Source organism: Heptranchias perlo, chromosome 13 (assembly GCF_035084215.1).
Source record: "Heptranchias perlo isolate sHepPer1 chromosome 13, sHepPer1.hap1, whole genome shotgun sequence".
NCBI lineage: Eukaryota > Metazoa > Chordata > Chondrichthyes > Hexanchiformes > Hexanchidae > Heptranchias > Heptranchias perlo.
Window position 1 is genome coordinate 72,827,765 of NC_090337.1, and position 25,267 is coordinate 72,853,031.

General features: G+C 45.7%; 1 protein-coding gene across 2 annotated transcripts in view; it reads left to right on the forward strand.

Annotated features, from left to right (window-relative positions):
- Positions 1-25,267, forward strand: part of LOC137331699 (solute carrier organic anion transporter family member 2A1-like) — a 323,160-nt gene that overhangs the window by 254,699 nt on the left and 43,194 nt on the right. For both annotated transcript variants that reach the window (XM_067995691.1, XM_067995692.1), the window contains one exon: positions 22,932-23,030. In XM_067995691.1, coding sequence (XP_067851792.1) covers positions 22,932-23,030 — 99 coding nt within the window. The remainder of the gene's footprint in view (positions 1-22,931; positions 23,031-25,267) is intronic.

The following is a 25,267-nucleotide window of genomic DNA, read 5'->3' on the forward strand; positions in this document are numbered from 1 at the left end:
GATCGGGTTGTGTTTGGTGATCTGGATGTGTTTGGTGATCGGGATGTGTTTGGTGATCGAGTTGTGTTCGGTGATCGGTTTGTGTTTGGTGATCGGGTTGTGTTTGGTGATCTGGATGTGTTTGGTGATCGGGTTGTGTTTGGTGATCGGGTTGTGTTTGGTAATCAGGTTGTGTTTGGTGATCGGGTTGTGTTTGGTGATCGGGACGTGTTTGGTGATCGGGTTGTGTTTGGTGATTGGGTTTTGTTTGGTGATCGGTTTATTTTGGGTGATCGGGTTGTGTTTGGTGATCGGGATGTTTTTGGTGATCGGTTTGCATTTGGTGATCGGTTTATGTTTTGTGATCGGTTTGTGTTTGGTGATGTGGATGTTTTTAATGATTGGGATGTGTTTCGTGAGCGGGATGTGTTTGGTGATCGGGTTGTGTTTGGTGATCGGGTTGTGTTTGGTAATTGAGTTATGTCTGGTGATCGGGATGTGTTTCGTGATCGGGATTTTTTTGGTGATCGGGTTTGGTTATCGGGATGTGTTTGGTGATCCGTTTGTATTTGGTGATCGGGTTGTGTTTGGTGATCGGGATGTGTTTGGTCATCGGGATGTGTTTGGTGATTGGGTTGCATTTTGTGATCGGGTTGTGTTTGGTGATTGGGTTGTTTTTGGTGATCGGTTTGCGTTTGGTGATTGGGTTTTGTTTGGTGATCGGTTTATTTTGGGTGATCGGGTTGTGTTTGGTGATCGGGATGTGTTTGGTGATTGGGTTGCATTTTGTGATCGGGTTGTGTTTGGTGATTGGTTTGTTTTTGGTGATCGGTTTGCATTTGGTGATCGGTTTGCGTTTGGTGATCGGTTTATATTTTGTGATCGGATTGTGTTTGGTGATGTAGGTGTTTTTAGTGATTGGGATGTGTTTGGTAATCGTGATGTGTTTGGTGATCGGTTTGTGTTTGGTGAACTGGAGGTGTTTGGTGATCTGGAAGTGTTTGGTGATCGGGATGTGTTTGGTGATCGGGTTGTGTTTCGTGATCGGGTTGTGTTTGGTGATCTGGATGTGTTTGTTGATCGTGATGTGTTTGGTGATCGAGTTGTGTTTGGTGATCGGTTTGTGTTTGGTGATCGGGTTGTGTTTGGTGATCTGGATGTGTTTGGTCATCGGGTTGTGTTTAGTGACCGGGTTGTGTTTGGTAATCAGGTTGTGTTTGGTGATCGGGTTGTGTTTGGTGATCGGGACGTGTTTGGTGATCGGGTTGTGTTTGGTGATTGGGTTTTGTTTGGTGATCGGTTTATTTTGGGTGATCGGGTTGTGTTTGGTGATCGGGATGTGTTTGGTGATTGGGTTGCATTTTGTGATCGGGTTGTGTTTGGTGATTGGGTTGTTTTTGGTGATTGGTTTGCGTTTGGTGATCGGTTTGCGTTTGGTGATCGGTTTATGTTTTGTGATCGGTTTGTGTTTGGTGATGTGGATGTTTTTAGTGATCGTGATGTGTTTGGTGAGCGGGATGTGTTTGTGATCGGGTTGTGTTTAGTGATCGGGTTGTGTTTGGTAATTGTGTTGTGTCTGGTGATCGGGATGTGTTTGGTGATCGGGATGTGTTTGGTGATCGGGTTTGGTTATTGGGATGTGTTTGGTGATCCGTTTGTATTTGGTGATCGGGTTGTGTTTGGTGATCGGGATGTGTTTGGTCATCGGTTTGTGTTTGGTGATCGGGTTGTGTTTGGTGAGTGGGATGTCTTTGGTGATCGGGATGTGTTTAGGGATCGTGTTGTGTTTGGTGATCAGGTTGTGTTTGCTCATCGAGTTGTGATTGGTGATCGGGTTGTGTTTGGTGATCGGCTTGTGTTTGGTGATCGGGTTGTGTTTGCTGATCGGGATGTGTTTGGTGATCAGTTTGTATTTGGTGATCCCATTGTTTTTGGTGATCTTGTTGTGTTTGGTGATCGGGATGTGTTTGATGATCGGTTTGTGTTTGGTGATCGGGATATGTTAGGTTATCGGGTTGTGTTTGGTGATCGGGATGTTTTTGTTGATCGGGTTGTGTTTGGTGATCGGGTTGTGTTTGGTGATCGTGTTTGTGTTTGGTGATCGGGATGTGTTTGGTGATAAGTTTGTGTTTGGTGATCGGGTTGTGTTTGATGATCGGGATGTGTTTGGTGATCAGTTTGTGTTTGGTGATCCCATTGTTTTTGGTGATCGGGATGTGTTTGGTAATCGGGATGTGTTTGATGATCGGTTTGTGTTTGGTGATCGGGATATGTTAGGTTATCGGGTTGTGTTTGCTGATCGGGATGTGTTTGTTGATCGGTTTGTGTTTGGTGATTGGGTTGTGTTTCGTGATCGGGTTGTGTTTGGTGATCTGGATGTGTTTGGTGATCGGGATGTGTTTGGTGATCGAGTTGTGTTCGGTGATAGGTTTGTGTTTGGTGATCGGGTTGTGTTTGGTGATCTGGATGTGTTTGGTGATCGGGTTGTGTTTGGTGACCGGGTTGTGTTTGGTAATCAGGTTGTGTTTGGTGATCGGGTTGTGTTTGGTGATCGGGACGTGTTTGGTGATCGGGTTGTGTTTGGTGATTGGGTTTTATTTGGTGATCGGTTTTTTTGGGTGATCGGGTTGTGTTTGGTGATCGGGATGTGTTTAGTGATTGGGTTGCATTTTGTGATCGGGTTGTGTTTGGTGATTGGGTTGTTTTTGGTGATCGGTTTGCGTTTGGTGATCGTTTTGCGTTTGGTGATCGGTTTATGTTTTGTGATCGGTTTGTGTTTGGTGATGTGGATGTTTTTAATGATCGGGATGTGTTTGTTGAGCGGGATGTGTTTGGTGATCGGGTTGTGTTTGGTGATCGGGTTGTGTTTGGTAATTGCGTTGTGTCTGGTGATCGGGATGTGTTTGGTGATCGGGATTTTTTTGGTGATCGGGTTTGGTTATCGGGATGTGTTTGGTGATCCGTTTGTATTTGGTGATCGGGTTGTGTTTGGTGATCGGGATGTGTTTAGTGATTGGGTTGCATTTTGTGATCGGGTTGTGTTTGGTGATTGGGTTGTTTTTGGTGATCGGTTTGCGTTTGGTGATTGGGTTTTGTTTGGTGATCGGTTTATTTTGGGTGATCGGGTTGTGTTTGGTGATCGGGATGTGTTTGGTGATTGGGTTGCATTTTGTGATCGGGTTGTGTTTGGTGATTGGGTTGTTTTTGGTGATCGGTTTGCATTTGGTGATCGGTTTGCGTTTGGTGATCGGTTTATGTTTTGTGATCGGATTGTGTTTGGTGATGTAGATGTTTTTAGTGATTGGGATGTGTTTGGTAATCGTGATGTGTTTGGTGATCTGTTTGTGTTTGGTGACCTGGAGGTGTTTGGTGATCTGGATGTGTTTGGTGATCGGGATGTGTTTGGTGATCGGGTTGTGTTTAGTGATCGGGTTGTGTTTGGTGATCTGGATGTGTTTGGTGATCGGGATGTGTTTGGTGATCGTGTTGTGTTTGGTGATCGGTTTGTGTTTGGTGATCGGGTTGTGTTTGGTGATCTGGATGTGTTTGGTGATCAGGTTGTGTTTAGTGACCGGGTTGTGTTTGGTGATCAGGATGTGTTTGGTCATCGGTTTGTGTTTGGTGATCTGGAGGTGTTTGGTGATCTGGATGTGTTTGGTGAGTGGGATGTCTTTGGTGATCGGGATATGTTTAGGGATCGTGTTGTGTTTGGTGATCGGGTTGTGTTTGGTGATCGGTTTGTGTTTGGTGATAGGGTTGTGTTTGGTGATCGGGTTGTGTTTGATGATCGGGATGTGTTTGGTGATCAGTTTGTGTTTGGTGATCCCATTGTTTTTGGTGATCGGGATGTGTTTGGTGATCGAGATGTGTTTGATGATCGGTTCGTGTTTGGTGATCGGGATATGTTTGGTGATCGGGATGTGTTTGGTGATCGGTTTGTGTTTGGTGATTGGCTTGTGTTTTATGATCTGGATGTGTTTGGTGATAAGTTTGTGTTTGGTGATTGGGTTGTGTTTCGTGATTGGGTTGTGTTTGGTGATTGGGATGTGTTTGGTGATCGGGTTGTGTTTAGTGATCGGGTTGTGTTTGTTGATCTGGATGTGTTTGGTGATCGGGATGTGTTTGGTGATCGAGTTGTGTTCGGTGATCGGTTTGTGTTTGGTGATCGGGTTGTGTTTGGTGATCGGGTTGTGTTTGGTAATCAGGTTGTGTTTGGTGATCGGGTTGTGTTTGGTGATCTGGACGTGTTTGGTGATCGGCTTGTGTTTGGTGATTGGGTTGCATTTTGTGATCGGGTTGTGTTTGGTGATTGGGTTGTTTTTGGTGATCGGTTTGCATTTGGTGATCGGTTTGCTTTTGGTGATCGGTTTATGTTTTGTGATCGGATTGTGTTTGGTGATGTGGATGTTTTTAGTGATCGGGATGTGTTTGGTATTCGGGATGTGTTTGGTGATCGGTTTGTGTTTGGTGACCTGGAGGTGTTTGGTGATCTGGATGTGTTTGGTGATCGGGATGTGTTTGGTGATCGGGTTGTGTTTAGTGATCGGGTTGTGTTTGGTGATCTGGATGTGTTTGGTGATCGGGATGTGTTTGGTGATCGAGTTGTGTTTAGTGATCGGTTTGTTTTTGGTGATCGGGTTGTGTTTGGTGATCTGGATGTGTTTGGTGATCGGGTTGTGTTTGGTGACCGGGTTGTGTTTGGTAATCATGTTGTGTTTGGTGATCAGGTTGTGTTTGGTGATCGGGATGTGTTTGGTGATTGGGTTGCATTTTGTGATCGGGTTGTGTTTGGTGATTGGGTTGTTTTTGGTGATCGGTTTGCGTTTGGTGATCGGTTTGCGTTTGGTGATCGGTTTATGTTTTGTGATCGGTTTGTATTTGGTGATGTGGATGTTAGTGATCGGGATGTGTTTGGTGAGCGGGATGTGTTTGGTGATCGGGTTGTGTTTAGTGATCGGGTTGTTTTGGCAATTGTGTTGTGTGTGGTGATCGGGATGTGTTTGGTGATCGGGATGTGTTTGGTGATCGGGTTTGGTTATTGGGATGTGTTTGGTGATCCATTTGTATTTGGTGATCGGGTTGTGTTTGGTGATCGGGATGTGTTTGGTCATCGGTTTGTGTTTGGTGATCTGGAGGTGTTTGGTGATCTGGATGTGTTTGGTGAGTGGGATGTCTTTGGTGATCGGGATGTGTTTAGGGATCGTGTTGTGTTTGGTGATCGGGTTGTGTTTGGTGATCGGTTTGTGTTTGGTGATACGGTTGTGTTTGGTGATCGGGTTGTGTTTGATGATCGGGATGTGTTTGGTGATCAGTTTGTGTTTGGTGATCCCATTGTTTTTGGTGATCGGGATGTGTTTGGTGATCGGGATGTGTTTGGTGATCGGTTTGTGTTTGGTGATCGGGATATGTTAGGTTATCGGGTTGTGTTTGGTGATCGGGATGTGTTTGGTGATCGGTTTGTGTTTGGTGATTGGCTTGTGTTTTATGATCGGGATGTGTTTGGTGATAAGTTTGTGTTTGGTGATTGGGTTGTGTTTCCTGATTGGGTTGTGTTTGGTGATTGGGATGTGTTTGGTGATCGGGTTGTGTTTGGTGATCTGGATGTGTTTGGTGATCGGGATGTGTTTGGTGATCGAGTTGTGTTCGGTGATCGGTTTGTGTTTGGTGATCGGGTTGTGTTTGGTGATCTGGATGTGTTTGGTGATCGGGTTGTGTTTGGTGATCGGGTTGTGTTTGGTAATCAGGTTGTGTTTGGTGATCGGGTTGTGTTTGGTGATCGGGACGTGTTTGGTGATCGGGTTGTGTTTGGTGATTGGGTTTTGTTTGGTGATCGGTTTATTTTGGGTGATCGGGTTGTGTTTGGTGATCGGGATGTGTTTGGTGATTGGGTTGCATTTTGTGATCGGGTTGTGTTTGGTGATCGGGTTGTTTTTGGTGATCGGTTTGCATTTGGTGATCGTTTTGCGTTTGGTGATCGGTTTATGTTTTGTGATCGGTTTGTGTTTGGTGATGTGGATGTTTTTAATGATCGGGATGTGTTTCGTGAGCGGGATGTGTTTGGTGATCGGGTTGTGTTTCGTGATCGGGTTGTGTTTGGTAATTGCGTTGTGTCTGGTGATCGGGATGTGTTTAGTGATCGGGATTTTTTTGGTGATCGGGTTTGGTTATCGGGATGTGTTTGGTGATCCGTTTGTATTTGGTGATCGGGTTGTGTTTGGTGATCGGGATGTGTTTGGTCATCGGGATGTGTTTGGTGATTGGGTTGCATTTTGTGATCGGGTTGTGTTTGGTGATTGGGTTGTTTTTGGTGATCGGTTTGCGTTTGGTGATTGGGTTTTGTTTGGTGATCGGTTTATTTTGGGTGATCGGGTTGTGTTTGGTGATCGGGATGTGTTTGGTGATTGGGTTGCATTTTGTGATCGGGTTGTGTTTGGTGATTGGTTTGTTTTTGGTGATCGGTTTGCATTTGGTGATCGGTTTGCGTTTGGTGATCGGTTTATATTTTGTGATCGGGTTGTGTTTGGTGATTGGTTTGTTTTTGGTGATCGGTTTGCATTTGGTGATCGGTTTGCGTTTGGTGATCGGTTTATATTTTGTGATCGGATTGTGTTTGGTGATGTAGGTGTTTTTAGTGATTGGGATGTGTTTGGTAATCGTGATGTGTTTGGTGATCGGTTTGTGTTTGGTGAACTGGAGGTGTTTGGTGATCTGGAAGTGTTTGGTGATCGGGACGTGTTTGGTGATCGGGTTGTGTTTGGTGATTGGGTTTTGTTTGGTGATCGGTTTATTTTGGGTGATCGGGTTGTGTTTGGTGATCGGGATGTGTTTGGTGATTGGGTTGCATTTTGTGATCGGCTTGTGTTTGGTGATCGGGTTGTTTTTGGTGATCGGTTTGCATTTGGTGATCGTTTTGCGTTTGGTGATCGGTTTATGTTTTGTGATCGGTTTGTGTTTGGTGATGTGGATGTTTTTAATGATCGGGATGTGTTTCGTGAGCGGGATGTGTTTGGTGATCGGGTTGTGTTTCGTGATCGGGTTGTGTTTGGTAATTGCGTTGTGTCTGGTGATCGGGATGTGTTTAGTGATCGGGATTTTTTTGGTGATCGGGTTTGGTTATCGGGATGTGTTTGGTGATCCGTTTGTATTTGGTGATCGGGTTGTGTTTGGTGATCGGGATGTGTTTGGTCATCGGGATGTGTTTGGTGATTGGGTTGCATTTTGTGATCGGGTTGTGTTTGGTGATTGGGTTGTTTTTGGTGATCGGTTTGCGTTTGGTGATTGGGTTTTGTTTGGTGATCGGTTTATTTTGGGTGATCGGGTTGTGTTTGGTGATCGGGATGTGTTTGGTGATTGGGTTGCATTTTGTGATCGGGTTGTGTTTGGTGATTGGTTTGTTTTTGGTGATCGGTTTGCATTTGGTGATCGGTTTGCGTTTGGTGATCGGTTTATATTTTGTGATCGGATTGTGTTTGGTGATGTAGGTGTTTTTAGTGATTGGGATGTGTTTGGTAATCGTGATGTGTTTGGTGATCGGTTTGTGTTTGGTGAACTGGAGGTGTTTGGTGATCTGGAAGTGTTTGGTGATCGGGATGTGTTTGGTGATCGGGTTGTGTTTAGTGATCGGGTTGTGTTTGGTGATCTGGATGTGTTTGTTGATCGGGATGTGTTTGGTGATCGAGTTGTGTTTGGTGATCGGTTTGTGTTTGGTGATCGGGTTGTGTTTGGTGATCTGGATGTGTTTGGTCATCGGGTTGTGTTTAGTGACCGGGTTGTGTTTGGTAATCAGGTTGTGTTTGGTGATCGGGTTGTGTTTGGTGATCGGGACGTGTTTGGTGATCGGGTTGTGTTTGGTGATTGGGTTTTGTTTGGTGATCGGTTTATTTTGGGTGATCGGGTTGTGTTTGGTGATCGGGATGTGTTTGGTGATTGGGTTGCATTTTGTGATCGGGTTGTGTTTGGTGATTGGGTTGTTTTTGGTGATTGGTTTGCGTTTGGTGATCGGTTTGCGTTTGGTGATCGGTTTATGTTTTGTGATCGGTTTGTGTTTGGTGATGTGGATGTTTTTAGTGATCGGGATGTGTTTGGTGAGCGGGATGTGTTTGTGATCGGGTTGTGTTTAGTGATCGGGTTGTGTTTGGTAATTGTGTTGTGTCTGGTGATCGGGATGTGTTTGGTGATCGGAATGTGTTTGGTGATCGGGTTTGGTTATTGGGATGTGTTTGGTGATCCGTTTGTATTTGGTGATCGGGTTGTGTTTGGTGATCGGGATGTGTTTGGTCATCGGTTTGTGTTTGGTGATCGGGTTGTGTTTGGTGAGTGGGATGTCTTTGGTGATCGGGATGTGTTTAGGGATCGTGTTGTGTTTGGTGATCAGGTTGTGTTTGCTCATCGAGTTGTGATTGGTGATCGGGTTGTGTTTGGTGATCGGGTTGTGTTTGGTGATCGGGTTGTGTTTGCTGATCGGGATGTGTTTGGTGATCAGTTTGTATTTGGTGATCCCATTGTTTTTGGTGATCTTGTTGTGTTTGGTGATCGGGATGTGTTTGATGATCGGTTTGTGTTTGGTGATCGGGATATGTTAGGTTATCGGGTTGTGTTTGGTGATCGGGATGTTTTTGTTGATCGGGTTGTGTTTGGTGATCGGGTTGTGTTTGGTGATCGTGTTTGTGTTTGGTGATCGGGATGTGTTTGGTGATAAGTTTGTGTTTGGTGATCGGGTTGTGTTTGATGATCGGGATGTGTTTGGTGATCAGTTTGTGTTTGGTGATCCCATTGTTTTTGGTGATCGGGATGTGTTTGGTAATCGGGATGTGTTTGATGATCGGTTTGTGTTTGGTGATCGGGATATGTTAGGTTATCGGGTTGTGTTTGCTGATCGGGATGTGTTTGGTGATCGGTTTGTGTTTGGTGATTGGGTTGTGTTTCGTGATCGGGTTGTGTTTGGTGATCTGGATGTGTTTGGTGATCGGGATGTGTTTGGTGATCGAGTTGTGTTCGGTGATAGGTTTGTGTTTGGTGATCGGGTTGTGTTTGGTGATCTGGATGTGTTTGGTGATCGGGTTGTGTTTGGTGACCGGGTTGTGTTTGGTAATCAGGTTGTGTTTGGTGATCGGGTTGTGTTTGGTGATCGGGACGTGTTTGGTGATCGGGTTGTGTTTGGTGATTGGGTTTTATTTGGTGATCGGTTTATTTTGGGTGATTGGTGTTGTGTTTGGTGATCGGGATGTGTTTAGTGATTGGGTTGCATTTTGTGATCGGGTTGTGTTTGGTGATTGGGTTGTTTTTGGTGATCGGTTTGCGTTTGGTGATCATTTTGCGTTTGGTGATCGGTTTATGTTTTGTGATCGGTTTGTGTTTGGTGATGTGGATGTTTTTAATGATCGGGATGTGTTTGTTGAGCGGGATGTGTTTGGTGATCGGGTTGTGTTTGGTGATCGGGTTGTGTTTGGTAATTGCGTTGTGTCTGGTGATCGGGATGTGTTTGGTGATCGGGATTTTTTTGGTGATCGGGTTTGGTTATCGGGATGTGTTTGGTGATCCGTTTGTATTTGGTGATCGGGTTGTGTTTGGTGATCGGGATGTGTTTAGTGATTGGGTTGCATTTTGTGATCGGGTTGTGTTTGGTGATTGGGTTGTTTTTGGTGATCGGTTTGCGTTTGGTGATTGGGTTTTGTTTGGTGATCGGTTTATTTTGGGTGATCGGGTTGTGTTTGGTGATCGGGATGTGTTTGGTGATTGGGTTGCATTTTGTGATCGGGTTGTGTTTGGTGATTGGGTTGTTTTTGGTGATCGGTTTGCATTTGGTGATCGGTTTGCGTTTGGTGATCGGTTTATGTTTTGTGATCGGATTGTGTTTGGTGATGTAGATGTTTTTAGTGATTGGGATGTGTTTGGTAATCGTGATGTGTTTGGTGATCTGTTTGTGTTTGGTGACCTGGAGGTGTTTGGTGATCTGGATGTGTTTGGTGATCGGGATGTGTTTGGTGATCGGGTTGTGTTTAGTGATCGGGTTGTGTTTGGTGATCTGGATGTGTTTGGTGATCGGGATGTGTTTGGTGATCGTGTTGTGTTTGGTGATCGGTTTGTGTTTGGTGATCGGGTTGTGTTTGGTGATCTGGATGTGTTTGGTGATCAGGTTGTGTTTAGTGACCGGGTTGTGTTTGGTAATCAGGTTGTGTTTGGTGATCGGGTTGTGTTTGGTGATCGGGACGTGTTTGGTGATCGGGTTGTGTTTGGTGATTGGGTTTTGTTTGGTGATCGTTTTATTTTGGGTGATCGGGTTGTGTTTGGTGATCGGGATGTGTTTGGTGATTGGGTTGCATTTTGTGATCGGGTTGTTTTTGGTGATTGGGTTGTTTTTGGTGATCGGTTTGCGTTTGGTGATCGGTTTATGTTTTGTGATCGGTTTGTATTTGGTGATGTGGATGTTTTTAGTGATCGGGATGTGTTTGGTGAGCGGGATGTGTTTGTGATCGGGTTGTGTTTAGTGATCGGGTTGTGTTTGGTAATTGCGTTGTGTCTGGTGATCGGGATGTGTTTGGTGATCGGGATGTGTTTTGTGATCGGGTTTGGTTATTGGCATGTGTTTGGTGATCCGTTTGTATTTGGTGATCGGGTTGTGTTTGGTGATCGGGATGTGTTTGGTGAGTGGGATGTCTTTGGTGATCGGGATGTGTTTAGGGATCTTGTTGTGTTTGGTGATCGGGTTGTGTTTGCTCATCGAGTTGTGTTTGGTGATCGGGTTGTGTTTGGTGATCGGGTTGTGTTTGGTGATCGGGATGTGTTTGATGATCGGTTTGTGTTTGGTGATCGGGTTGTGTTTGGTAATCAGGTTGTGTTTGGTGATCGGGTTGTGTTTGGTGATCGGGTTGTGTTTGGTGATCGGGACGTGTTTGGTGATCGGGTTGTGTTTGGTGATTGGGTTTTATTTGGTGATCGGTTTATTTTGGGTGATCGGGTTGTGTTTGGTGATCGGGATGTGTTTAGTGATTGGGTTACATTTTGTGATCTGGTTGTGTTTGGTGATTGGGTTGTTTTTGGTGATCGGTTTGCGTTTGGTGATCGTTTTGCGTTTGGTGATCGGTTTATGTTTTGTGATCGGTTTGTGTTTGGTGATGTGGATGTTTTTAATGATCGGGATGTGTTTGTTGAGCGGGATGTGTTTGGTGATCGGGTTGTGTTTGGTGATCGGGTTGTGTTTGGTAATTGCGTTGTGTCTGGTGATCGGGATGTGTTTGGTGATCCGTTTGTATTTGGTGATCGGGATGTGTTTGGTGATCGGGTTGTGTTTAGTGATCGGGTTGTGTTTGGTGATCTGGATGTGTTTGGTGATCGGGTTGTGTTTGGTGATTGGGTTGTTTTTGGTGATTGGGTTGTTTTTGGTGATCGGTTTGCGTTTGGTGATTGGATTTTGTTTGGTGATCGGTTTATTTTGGGTGATCGGGTTGTGTTTGGTGATCGGGATGTGTTTGGTGATTGGGTTGCATTTTGTGATCGGGTTGTGTTTGGTGATTGGGTTGTTTTTGGTGATCGGTTTGCATTTGGTGATCGGTTTGCGTTTGGTGATCGGTTTATGTTTTGTGATCGGATTGTGTTTGGTGATGTAGATGTTTTTAGTGATTGGGATGTGTTTGGTAATCGTGATGTGTTTGGTGATCTGTTTGTGTTTGGTGACCTGGAGGTGTTTGGTGATCTGGATGTGTTTGGTGATCGGGATGTGTTTGGTGATCGGGTTGTGTTTAGTGATCGGGTTGTGTTTGGTGATCTGGATGTGTTTGGTGATCGGGATGTGTTTGGTGATCGTGTTGTGTTTGGTGATCGGTTTGTGTTTGGTGATCGGGTTGTGTTTGGTGATCTGGATGTGTTTGGTGATCAGGTTGTGTTTAGTGACCGGGTTGTGTTTGGTAATCAGGTTGTGTTTGGTGATCGGGTTGTGTTTGGTGATCGGGACGTGTTTGGTGATCGGGTTGTGTTTGGTGATTGGGTTTTGTTTGGTGATCGTTTTATTTTGGGTGATCGGGTTGTGTTTGGTGATCGGGATGTGTTTGGTGATTGGGTTGCATTTTGTGATCGGGTTGTTTTTGGTGATTGGGTTGTTTTTGGTGATCGGTTTGCGTTTGGTGATCGGGTTGTGTTTGCTCATCGAGTTGTGTTTGGTGATCGGGTTGTGTTTGGTGATCGGGTTGTGTTTGCTCATCGAGTTGTGTTTGGTGATCGGGTTGTGTTTGCTCATCGAGTTGTGTTTGGTGATCGGGTTGTGTTTGGTGATCGGGTTGTGTTTGGTGATCGGGATGTGTTTGATGATCGGTTTGTGTTTGGTGATCGGGATATGTTAGGTTATCGGGTTGTGTTTGGTGATCAGGATGTTTTTGTTGATCGGGTTGTGTTTGGTGATCGGGTTGCGTTTGGTGATCGCGTTTGTGTTTGGTGATCGGGATGTGTTTGGTGATATGTTTGTGTTTGGTGATTGGGTTGTGTTTCATGATCGGGTTGTGTTTGGTGATTGGGATGTGTTTGGTGATCGGGTTGTGTTTGGTGATCGGGTTGTGTCTGGTGATCGGGATGTGTTTGGTGATCGGGATGTGTTTGGTGATCGGCTTTGGTTATTGGGATGTGTTTGGTGATCCGTTTGTATTTGGTGATCGGGTTGTGTTTGGTGATCGGGATGTGTTTGCTCATCGGGATGTGTTTGGTGATTGGGTTGCATTTTGTGATCGGGTTGTGTTTGGTGATTGGGTTGTTTTTGGTGATCGGTTTGCGTTTGGTGATCGGTTTGTGTTTGGTGATCGGTTGCTGTTTTGTGATCGGTTTGTGTTTGGTGATGTGGTATGTTTTTAGTGATCGGGATGTGTTTGGTAATCGGGATGTGTTTGGTGATCGGTTTGTGTTTGGTGACCTGGAGGTGTTTGGTGATCTGGATATGTTTGGTGATCGGGATGTGTTTGGTGATTGGGTTGTGTTTAGTGATCGGGTTGTGTTTGGTGATCTGGATGTGTTTGGTGATCGGGATGTGTTTGGTGATCGAGTTGTGTTTGGTGATCGGTTTGTGTTTGGTGATCGTGTTGTGTTTGGTGTTCTGGATGTGTTTGGTGATCGGGTTGTGTTTGGTGATCGGGTTGTGTTTAGTGATCGGGTTGTATTGAGTGATCGGGTTATGTTTGGTGATCTGGATGTGTTTGGTGATCAGGATGTGTTTGGTGATCGAGTTGTGTTTGGTGATCGGTTTGTGTTTGGTGATCGGGTTGTGTTTGGTGATCGGTTTGTGTTTGGTGATCGGGTTGTGTTTGGTGATCTGGATGTGTTTGGTGATCGGGTTGTGTTTGGTTACCGGGTTGTGTTTGGTGATCGTGACGTGTTTGGTGATCGGGTTGTGTTTGGTGATTGGGTTTTGTTTGGTGATCGGTTTATTTTGGGTGATCGGGTTGTGTTTGGTGATCGGGATGTGTTTGGTGATTGGGTTGCATTTTGTGATCGGGTTGTGTTTGGTGATTGGGTTGTTTTTGGTGATCGGTTTGCGTTTGGTGATCGGTTTGCGTTTGGTGATCAGTTTATGTTTTGTGATCGGTTTGTGTTTGGTGATGTGGATGTTTTTAGTGATCGGGATGTGTTTGGTGAGCAGGATGTGTTTGGTGATCGGGTTTTGTTTAGTGATCGGGTTGTGTTTGGTAATTGCATTGTGTCTGGTGATCGGGATGTGTTTGGTGATCGGGTTTGGTTATCGGGTTGTTTTTGGTGATCGGGTTGTATTTGGTGATCGGGATTTGTTTGGTGATCGCGATGTGTTTGGTAATGGGGATGTGTTTGGTGATAGGGTTGTTTTTGGTGATCGGGATGTGTTTGGTGATCAGGATGTGTTTGGTGATCGGGATGTGTTTGGTGATCGGGTTGTTTTTGGTGATCGGGTTGTTTTTGGTGATCGGGTTGTGTTTGGTGATCGGGTTGTTTTTGGTGATCGGGATGTGTTTGGTGATCGGGATGTGTTTGGTGATCAGGATGTGTTTTGTGATCGGGTTGTGTTTGGTGATCGGGATGTGTTTGGTGATCGGGATGTGTTTGATGACCAGGATGTGTTTGGTGATCAGGATGTGTTTTGTGATCGGGTTGTGTTTGGTGATCGGGTTGTGTTTGGTGATCGGGTTGTGTTTGGTGATCGGGATGTGTTTGGTGATCGAGTTGTGTTTGGTGATCGGGTTGTTTTTGGTGATCGGGAAGTGTTTGGTGATCGAGATGTGTTTGGTGATCGGTTTGTGTTTGGTGATCGGTTTGTGTTTGGTGATCGGGATGTGTTTGGTGATCGGGTTGTGTTTGGTGATCGGGATGTGTTTGGTGATCAGGATGTGTTTGGTGATCGAGTTGTGTTTGGTGATCGGGTTGTTTTTGGTGATCGAGATGTGTTTGGTGATTGGGTTGTGTTTGGTGATCGGTTTGTGTTTGGTGATCGATTTGTATTTGGTGATCGGGATGTGTTTGGTGTTCTGGTTGTTTTTGTTGATCGGGTTGTGTGAGTTCGAATCGTGAATTCAATGTCAAATGAGGTACAGAATGTGAAATAAATAGAGGGAAAAGAGGATTGAATTAAGAGACAGAGATAAAAGAGACAAAGAGAAATTTAAAAAAATTATTATTTACATTTTTTAAAATATCCAACAATCATTAAAATCTGAAGGAGACGCCACACTTGTTGAAGTTAATTTTCAGTGCCAGAGAGGTGGCTTGGCAATAATTAAGACCCGTTAAAAGGGTATGGAATGGAATGTAGAAGTTCTAACTTTTTGTGCAAGTTTGATCTGTATCTATGAGGTAAGTACAGGAATGTCAGGCCCTTCAATATATTTAAATGGGGAGCCAGCCGGCGAGAGGCCGTTTTCCAGCATCTTTTGGAGGAGCTGGGCCTCTCGAACAGTAACCTCCCGATTTCCACGTTTAAATGCACATGTGCGGTTGCCGGAAGTTGCTATTCGATTTGCGCATCAATAATGGTGAGCAATGTTAGCCTCACCGTTATCTTTACAGCAAAATCCGGCCTATTATCTGGTCATTTATATCATTGCTGTTTCTGAGTTCTTGCTGTGCACAAATTGTCTGTTGCATTTCCTACATTACAACAATGACTGCACTTCAAAAAGTACTTCATTGGCTGTAAAGCACTTTGGAAAATCCTGAAGTCATGAAAGGCACTCTATAAATGTAAGTCTTTCTTTCTTAGTAGAAAAATATGGAACAATAATGTGGACGGGAGAAGGAAGTTATAAATTGACAGAATCAGATTAAGTAACTGGGCTAAACTGTGGCAAATGGAGTTCAATGTGGGCAAGTGTGAGGTCACCACGTTGGACCCAATAAAGATAGATCGGAGCATTTTCCAAATAGTGACAAATTAGGAACTGTGGAGGAACAGAGAGATTTAGGGGTCAAAGTAACAGCTCACTAAAAGCTAGACAGGTACAAAAAGAAATCAAAAAAGCCAATGGAATGTTGGCCTTTATCTCAAGGGCTGGAATAGAAAGGGGAGGAAGTTTTGCTCCAGTTATATAAACCTCTGGTCAGACCCCATCTGGAGACTGCGATCAGTTCTGGGCACCGAACCTCAGGAAGGAAATATTGGCCTTTGAGGGGGTGCAGCAGAGATTCACCAGAATGATACCGGGACTTAGAGGGTTAAATTATGAAGTCAGTTTGCACAAACTCAGCTTGTATTCCCTCGAATATAGAAGGTTGAGGGGTGATCTGATCGAGATGTTTAAAATAGTAAAAGGATTTGATGGGGTAGATACAGAGAAACTATTTCCTTTGATTGGGGAATGAAGATCAAGGGGACATAATCTTAAAATTAGAGTTCGTCCGTTCAGGAGTGAAATCGGGAAGCACCTTTTCACACAAAGGGTAGTGGAAATCTGGAACTCTCTCCCCAAAAGTCTGTGGATGCTGGGGGACAATTGGAGCTGTCAAGATTGAGATCGACAGATTTTTGTTTGTTAAGGGTATCAAGGGATATGGAGCAAAGGCGGGAAAATGGAGTTGAGGTCCAGATCAACCGCGATCTGATTGAATGGAGGAGCAGGCTCGAGGGGCTGAATGGCCTCCTCCTGTTCCTATGTTCCTACTTGAGGCCCAAATCATTTACTTTATGCAGATGTGTCAAGCAATATTAAGATACATTTATATTGACCCAAAATTTACTATCAAAATAATGGTGAAGCCAATGGCACTCCCTGTTATTTATGTGTAAATGGTACAGCAACTTTAGATGAGGGCCAGGTGTGCGGTTAAAGGCGAATATCCGACCGTTAGTTTCGTGAAAATGACATCTCACTGCCTGACTCACCATTGATAGACGTTGAACAGTGTGAGGTTCCTGTATTTGTGCAGTAGATGTGAAGTCAAGTCATTTCAGTCTAAGTTCCCTTTTAATGATGTTTTATAAGTGTTAGTTACTGACAAACGGCCTCTCTAGCAATGAAAATTAACTATTACAAATGTGGAGTCTCATTCCTTCAGGTTTTAATTGTTGGAAACTTTTTTAAAAATATAAAATTATTTTTTTTTTACTTTTACTTTCTGTCTCTGTTTTTCTCTTTCTCTTAATCCAATCATTCTTTCCCTCACTATTTCTCTTTCTGTATTTGATTTGACATTGAAACCACCCTCTTTTATTCACCCTCCTTTTCAGTCCTTCTGTTTATTTCTCAATCCTTCAATCTGATTGGTTAAGGAGCTACCCAGTTACTTGCCCTGTTCACTCAGGTCCCAGATGCTCTGTTTCCTTCGTTGTGCTGTTATCAGCTCGCGCTTTCAGCAACTTGCTGCAGAAAATATGATGGAGATTAAACGGGCGAGGCCAAGTCTAACAAATGGCAGATGTTGCTTGTTGCTGTTCTACAGCAAATTCTGGGCCAATAAGTCAACAATCCTTTGATTGGAGGGTGAAGTCTCTTTACCTCCTGACTGCTTTGTCTGTGCATCTTTACCTTGTCTTTCTGTCTCCTGCTCGTTTCTATCTTCTGGCGGTATCCTTTTCCAAATCCTACCCTTTCCAGTCTCTGTCTCTTCCCAAGATATTAACAGTGTTCGGCTGGCTCGTCAATGTAGGCATAGTTTGATGATGCTTTGTGCCTCCCTATCCATGAGCACAGTTTTGGATACAGCTCTACTTAGCAACTGATATGGTCAGAAGGGTCTCTATAAGACACTGGGCTCTAAATTGGGCCATGTAGCGCCCATTGTGCAGGCACTACGCGGATTCCTAAGGACCCAAAATCATCCAGAATGTGCACCTACACTTCTAGCATGACAGGAGCCGGACGCCATATTGGTAAAGCCGTTCACGCAAGCACAGATAATGAACGCCGGCAGCATGTAAAGTTGGGAGAATATGTGGTAGATCAGTGTGCAATGCGATTTAAAGGGACTGCCAACCAGTCTTAACCTCGCACAGCTGAACAGGTCTTAAACAGCAATAAACAGCCCCCACCAGCGCTGTCTAAAGGGATCATGCAGGAGTTACAGGTTAGTTGCTGGATTGTTACTTCTGGCTGCTGATGCATTTGTACCTGTTTTTGGAGGTCTCCTAGACTTGATTACTAGGACCAGGGGACATAGCCTAAAAATTAGAGCCAGGACTTGCAGTTAGCTGGTGAAGCTAGGAAAAGCTTCCTCATGAAAAGGGTGGTACAAGTTTGGAACTCTCTTCCACAATGGCAGTTGATGCTAGCTCAATTGTTAATTTTAAATCAGCAATTGATAGATTTTTATTAACCAAAGGTATTATGGGATATGGGGCTAAGACGGGTATATGGAATTAGGTCACAGATCAACCATGATCTCATTGAATGGCGGAACAGGCTCGAGGGGATAAATGGCCTAATCCTTTCCCTATCTTCCTATGTTTCTATAATAAAGTTTCAAAACTCTATAGGGAGTGGGCTGTCTCGCTGACAGGCAACAGCAAGGGCACTGGCAGAGTGACAGGGATGGGACAGGAATGCTGTCATCCTGAGAGAGGACGGCAGGTTCATGTTCCATGGAGCCACTGCCACTTGCTGCCTCCTGTTATGCGCCATCTTCTCCCGCAAGAATGCGGGACGTGTGTCGGTGAGTGTCCTGCAAGATGTTTGGGTAATGTGGCTGTCATGGTTGAATAGCTGCCAGTGTGTGTGGCCTGTGAGTTGTGGGTGGGCGGCTTGCAACAGTGGTAACAGTGTGAGGGTGAGAGGAAGCATCTGATTGGAAGAGTTGAGTATTGATGGAAAGAGTTTGTTGGTATGTGGGTGATGGGGGTGTAGTGTGTGGTGCAGTTGGTGGGAGACGCCACTTTGACAGTTGACCTCACTAACCTTGACCACTCGTGTCAAAGCATTGAACTTCTTCCTGCACTGCATCCATGTTCATGATGCTGTGCGTCTGGCATTGACTTCATCCCCCACTGCCTCCCACTGCCTCTTGAGTATATGTCTGGAGGGCCTCTTGCCCCATCCTCGCCCCCCCCCCGAGGATATGGGATGTCCCTCCTTCTGTCCACCTCTTGCACCAAGGTCTCTACTGCATCACGACCCACTGGGAGAAGAAATTCCTCCTCATTTCCGTCTTAAACGGGCGACCCCTTATTCTGAGACTATGCCCCCTAGTTTTAGATTCCCCCATGAGGGGTAACATCCTCTCAGCATCCACCCTATCGAGTCCCCTCAGAATCTTGTATGTTTCAATTAGGTCTCCTCTCATTCTTCTAAACTCCAATGAGTATAGACCCAACCTGTTCAATCTTTCCTCATAAGACAACCCTTCCATACCCGCAATCAACCGAGTGAACCTTCTCTGAACTGCCTCCAATGCAAGTATGTCCTTCCTTAAATAAGGGCACCAGAACTGTACACAGTACTCCAGGTGTGGTCGCACCAGCACCCTGTACAGTTGGAGCATGACTTCCCTGCTTTTATACTCCATCCCCCGAGAAATAAAGGCCAATATTCCATTTGCCTTCCAGATTACCTGCTGCACCTGTGTGTTGACTTCTTGTGTTTCATGTACGAGGACACCCAGATGCCTTTAAGTGGTGCTTGACCACTCGTGTCAAAGCATTGAACTTCTTCCTGCACTGCATCCATGTTCATGATGCTGTGCGTCTGGCATTGATTTCATCCCCCGCTGCCTCCCACTGCCTCTTGAGTATATGTCTGGAGGGCCTCTTGCCCCCCCCCCGCCCCCCCCCCCCCCGAGGATATAGGATGTCCCTCCTTCTGTCCACCTCTTGCACCAAGGTCTCCAGTGCATCAGCGGAGAACCTTGGTGCACGGACTCTCACAGGCCTGGTACAAACTCAGATCGGCAGATTGGTGAGGTCTGGTGTGCAGATTGGAGGATGTGGGATTTGGTAGTGCACAACCTTTATTCAATGTTTTAACATAGCTCATCAGTTTGTAAACATAGGGATGGGACCTGCATCTGTGTTTTACGTGTGCGATGTCTGATCTCTGTTCAGACTCCGTGCGAACCCGTATCTTATAATTTGCAAATATCAGAGTCCCGCAAACGCTGAGCAGCTCAGCTGTTGCTGATTAAAAATTCCAGAGTTCCCACCATCACCTTGCTGCACTGTATTGCAGCACAGTTTCACTTCACTATTGACTTCCACCACTTCCTGCAGCCATAAGACCATAAGAGATAGGAGCAGGAGTAGGCCATTCGGCCCCTCGAGCCTGCTCCGCCATTCAATGAGATCATGGCTGATCAGATTTTTACCTCAACTCCACTTTCCCGCCCTTTTCCCATATCCTTTGACTCCCTTGCTGATCAAAAATTTGTCTAACTCAGCCTTGAATGTATTCAATGACTCAGCCTCCACAGCTTTTTGAGGTAAAGAATTCCAAAGATTCACGACCCTCTGGGAGAAGAAATTCCTCCTCATTTCCGTCTTAAACGGGCGACCCCTTATTCTGAGACTATGCCCCCTAGTTTTAGATTCCCCCATGAGGGGTAACATCCTCTCAGCATCGACCCGATCGAGTCCCCTCAGAATCTTGTATGTTTCAATAAGATCTCCTCTCATTCTTCTAAACTCCAATGAGTACAGACTCAACCTGTTCAATCTTTCCTCATAAGACAACCCTTCCATACCCGCAATCAACCGAGTGAACCTTCTCTGAACTGCCTCCAATGCAAGTATGTCCTTCCTTAAATAAGGGCACCAGAACTGTACACAGTACTCCAGGTGTGGTCTCACCAGCACCCTGTACAGTTGGAGCATGACTTCCCTGCTTTTATACTCCATCCCCCGAGAAATAAAGGCCAATATTCCATTTGCCTTCCAGATTACCTGCTGCACCTGTGTGTTGACTTCTTGTGTTTCATGTACGAGGACACCCAGATGCCTTTAAGTGGTGCTTGACCACTCGCAATATCTGGGCCCCCTGCTGGTGAGCAGCCACTCAACAGTGCAGGTAGGGCTGGCTGGACGCAGCAATCATGGAAATCACCAGGCAGCACGAATGTTACATCAAAGTCACAAATGATATCCTATGTGACTGTGTTGATGGTAAACTATCCCTCCTTATCCTTCTCGACCTGTCTGCAGCCTTTGGCAGCCATTGACCACACCATTCTCCTCCAATGCCTCTCCTCCGTCGTCCAGCTGGGTGGGACTGCGCTCGCCTGGTTCCATTCTTATCTATCAGTCGAAGCCATCGAATCACCTGCAATGGCTTCTCTTCCTCTGGAGTCCTCCAAGGATCTATCCTCCTATTTCTCATCTAGTCTGAGCCCGCATGCTGCCCCTCCGTGACATCATCCGAAAACACAATGTCAGATTCTACATGTACGCTGACAACACCCAGCTCTACCTCACAACCACCTCCCTCGGTGACTCCACTGGCTCTCATTTGTCACATTGCTTGTCCGATATCCGGTACTGGATGAGCAAAAATTTCCCCCAACTAAATATTGGGTAGACCGAAGCTAGTGTCTTTGGTCCCCACCACAAGCTCCGTTCCTTAGCCACCGACTCCATCACTCTCCCTGGCCACTGTCTGAGGCTGAACCAGACCAATCACAACATTGGCTTCCTATTTGACCCTGAGATGAGCTTCCGACCACATATCTGCTCCACCGCCAAGACGGCCAATTTCCACCTCCGTACATCGCCCGTCTCTGCCACTGCCTCAGCTCATCTACAAAGGAAGATGGTAATGGTTGTTGGAGGCCAATCATCTCAGCCCCAGGACATTGCTGCAGGAGTTCCTCAGGGAAGAGTCCTAGGCCCAACCATCGTTAGCTGCTTCATCAATGACCTTCCCTCCATCATAAGGTTAAAAATCAGGATGTTCGCTGATGACTGCACAGTGTTCAGTTCCATTCGCAACTCCTCAGATAATGAAGCAGTCTGAGCCCGCATGCAGCAAGACCTGGACAACATCCAGGATTGGGCTGATAAGTGGCAAGTAACATTCGTGCCAGACAAGTGCCAGGCAATGACCATCTCCAACAAGAGAGAGTCTAGCCATATCCCCTTGACATTCAACAGCATTACCATTGCCGAATCCCCCACCAGCAACATCCTGGGGGTCACCATTGACCAGAAACTTAACTGGACCAGCCATATAAATACTGTGGCTACAAGAGTAGGTCAGAGGCTGGGTATTCTGCGGCGAGTGACTCACCTCCTGACTCCCCAAAGCCTTTCCACCATCTACAAGGCACAAGTCAGGAGTGTGATGGAATATTCTCCACTTGCCTGGATGAGTGCAGCTCCAACAACACTCACAAAGCTCGACACTATCCAGGACAAAGCAGCCCGCTTGATTGGCACCCCATCCACCACCCTAAACATTCACTCCCTTCACCACCGGCGCACTTTGGCTGCAGTGTGTACCATCCACAGGATGCACTGCAGCAACTCGCCAAGGCTTCTTCGACAGCACCTCCCAAACCCGCAACCTCTACCACCTAGAAGGACAAGAGCAGCAGGCACATGGGAACAACACCACCTGCACGTTCCCCTCCAAGTCACACACCATTCCGACTTGGAAATATATCGCCGTTCCTTCATCGTCGCTGGGTCAAAATCCTGGAACTCCCTCCCTAACAGCACTGTGGGAGAACCGTCACCACACGGACTGCAGCGGTTCAAGAAGGCGACTCACCACCACCTTCTCATGGGCAATTAGGGAAAGGCAATAAATGCCGGCCTCGCCAGCGATACTCACATCCCATGAACGAATAAAAGAAAAGAAACTCTCATCCAGCCTTTGTTACCTCTACACTGGACTATTCCAATGCTCTCCTGGCCGGCCTCCCATCTTCCATCCTCAATAAACTTGAGCTCATCTAAAGCTCTGCTGCCCGTATCCTAACTCGCCCGAAGTCCCTTTCACCCATCACTGCTTGCTGACCTACATTGGCTCCTGATCCAGGAACGCCTCGATTTTAAAATTCTCATCCTTGTTTTGAAATCCCTCCATGGCCTCACCGCCTCCATATCTCTGTAACCTTCTCCAGCCCTACAACCCTCCGAGATCTCTGCGCTCCTCCAATTCTGGCCTCTTGCACATCCCCGATTTTAATCGGCCCACCATTGGCGGCCGTGCCTTCAGCTGCCTAGGCTCTAAGCTCTGGAATTCCCTCCTTAAACCTCTCCACCTCTCTACCTCTCTCTCCTCCTTTAAGATGCTCTTTAAAACCGACCTCACCTGTCCTAATATCTCCTTGTGTGGCTCAGTGTCAAATTTTGTCTGATTACTCTCCTGTGAAGTGCCTTGGGACGTTTTACTACATTAAAGGCGCTATATAAATGTGAGTTGTTGTTGTTGTTGTTGTTGTTGTTGTTTCTGCCTGCATCTCGATAACCAGGTGCGGGTGAATCGCTCACCACTACACCCATGCCCGGTTTCATGGATTATCCAGCATAACCCCCACTGAGTTTACCTTCCACCATTAACCCTTGTCTTTCCTCTTCCCCTCTCCAGCAATCCTGTTTGCAATATCTGTCTTTGGCCCTGCGTTCGGGTACTTACTGGGGTCAGTGATGTTACGTTTGTTTGTGGATTTGGACAGGGTGGACCCAGGTAAGTGGAATCCAGTGAAATATCTTGTGCTCATTAATGCTTTTCTCCCATTTGTGAAAGGAATTATATCTAATAATCCAAATCATATTGTGCTTTCCAAAGGCCATTATTGCTTTGTTAGTTTAAAAGTAGCAGAAAATAGGCATTTATGATGTGCATGTGATATCATTGTATCATTTGAAGAGACCCTTAATTATTCATCATTTATCCCGTTTCTTCCAAAGCAGCAAAGAAAGGAACTGTAGCTACCTCTCCGACTTTAATCATTAATCTCGTATCTCTTGCTCCCCCAACTCCCAATTTACTCACATTGTCAGATGCATCACCTGCCAGATGAACTTAGCCAGAAGTAATGAAATCCCTCATTGGTTTGGCCAGCTTCCAATAGGACTAGTGAGTGACTGGCTACCCAGTTTACAGCATTGGCATACAAGAGCAGATACAGTGTTGAATGAAGCATACACTACCAGACCTGAGTTAATTGTCAACTACACCGTGTTAATCTCACCCAGGTAGCTTGACGTAGATTCAATTACGTTAGGCCTGTTTTTGACCCTGAAACATGGAGGCCTGAGGTTGTCTCAAGATTGGGTCTCAGTCTTCATTAACATTATTTAGGCGTACCATCACAGGCAGATTGCCCATTTTATAAGGATGGATGTCAGGCCACCCACTCCCTGGCAGTGACCTGAAGGTAAGCCCTGAGAAGGAGGACAGTATCAAACTTAATAAAAGAGTAACCTGCCTTTTAGGTGGGGGCTGATTCCTAGACAATATCCAGGCCGGATCAGGTCATGTGCCATTTAGGTTCCAGTCCTAGGGGCAGATCTGCACTGAGATCTCCCAAATACATGGACCTCCTGATTCTCATTACCCAGCTAGCTCTCACTAAACTAAAGGGTTCCCCTCAGCAACAAAAGCATGGATCGTCACTCCACAGATAGCAAACTGACAGGGCAATGGAACAAAAGCAAAATACTGCGAATGCTTGAAATCTGAAATAAAAACAGAAAATGCTGAAAATACTCAGCAGATCAGGCAGCATCTGTGGAGAGAGAAACAGAGGTAATGTTTCAGGTCGATGACCCTACGTATTTCTACATTAATGTGGTCTTTATAGTTTTCCACACCTTCGTCAGCACTGGAAGAAGTTAGAGATTTAACAGTTTATTAGCTCGGACAGAGCCCGGGAAAGGGGGGTCTTGCCATAGTTCCTGGCTTCTCGGGAGAATATCTTCTACTGCACCACAGTGACATTTCCACTCCCCACACTAACCATCCTTAGTGCTTGCTTCCAAGTGGGGCCAGTCTGTGGGTAGTTTTATGCGAGCGGCCCATTCTCACTTGGAACTGGTTTGGGATTGTTCCTGCTGACTGCGCCTTCCAGCTGGGAGAAGAGGGCTGACCCCTTACTCCCGAGGGGAGCCCCATTCCCAAGGATTGTGTTGTGGAGTTTTCCATCCGTTAATCACAGGTGACATTTCCGAGATCTCCCTGCAGCCTGCTCCCTGCAAACCAGCTGCGTAGAGTGACGATCTTAGCCAATCCATCTGGACTGGACTCAAATCTAAATATTAAAGGTGAAATGATAGCGTGTGCACCAATTAGACCCCACCACTATAACAGATCAGCCCAGACCATAGAAACATCGAAAATTTATGGCACAGAAGGAGACCATTCGGCCCATCGTGTCCGTGCCGATCGAAAAAGAGCCACCCAGCCTAATCCCACTTTCCAGCACTTGGTCCGTAGCCCTGTAGGTTACAACACTTCAAGTGCACATCCAAGTACTTTTAAATGAGTTGAGGGTTTCTGCCTCTACCACCCTTTCAGGCAGTGAGTTCCAGACCCCCACCACCCTCTGGGTGAAAAAAAATTTCCTCAGCTCCCCTCTGATCCTTCTACCAATTACTTTAAATCTATGCCCCTTGGTCACTGACCCCTCTGCTCAGGGAAATAGGTCCTCCCTATCCACTCTATCTCAGCCCCTCATAATTTTATACACCTCAATTAAAATCACCCCTCAGCCTCCTTTGTTCCAAAGAAAACAACTCCAGCCTGTCCAAACTTTCGTCATAGCTAAAATTCTCCAGCCCTGGCAATATCCTCGTAAATCTCCTCTGCACCCTCTCTAGTGCAATCACATCTTTCCTGTAATGCGGTGACCAGAACTGTATACAGTACTCAAGCTGTGGCCTAACTAGTGTTTTATACAGTTCCAGTATAACCTCCCTGCT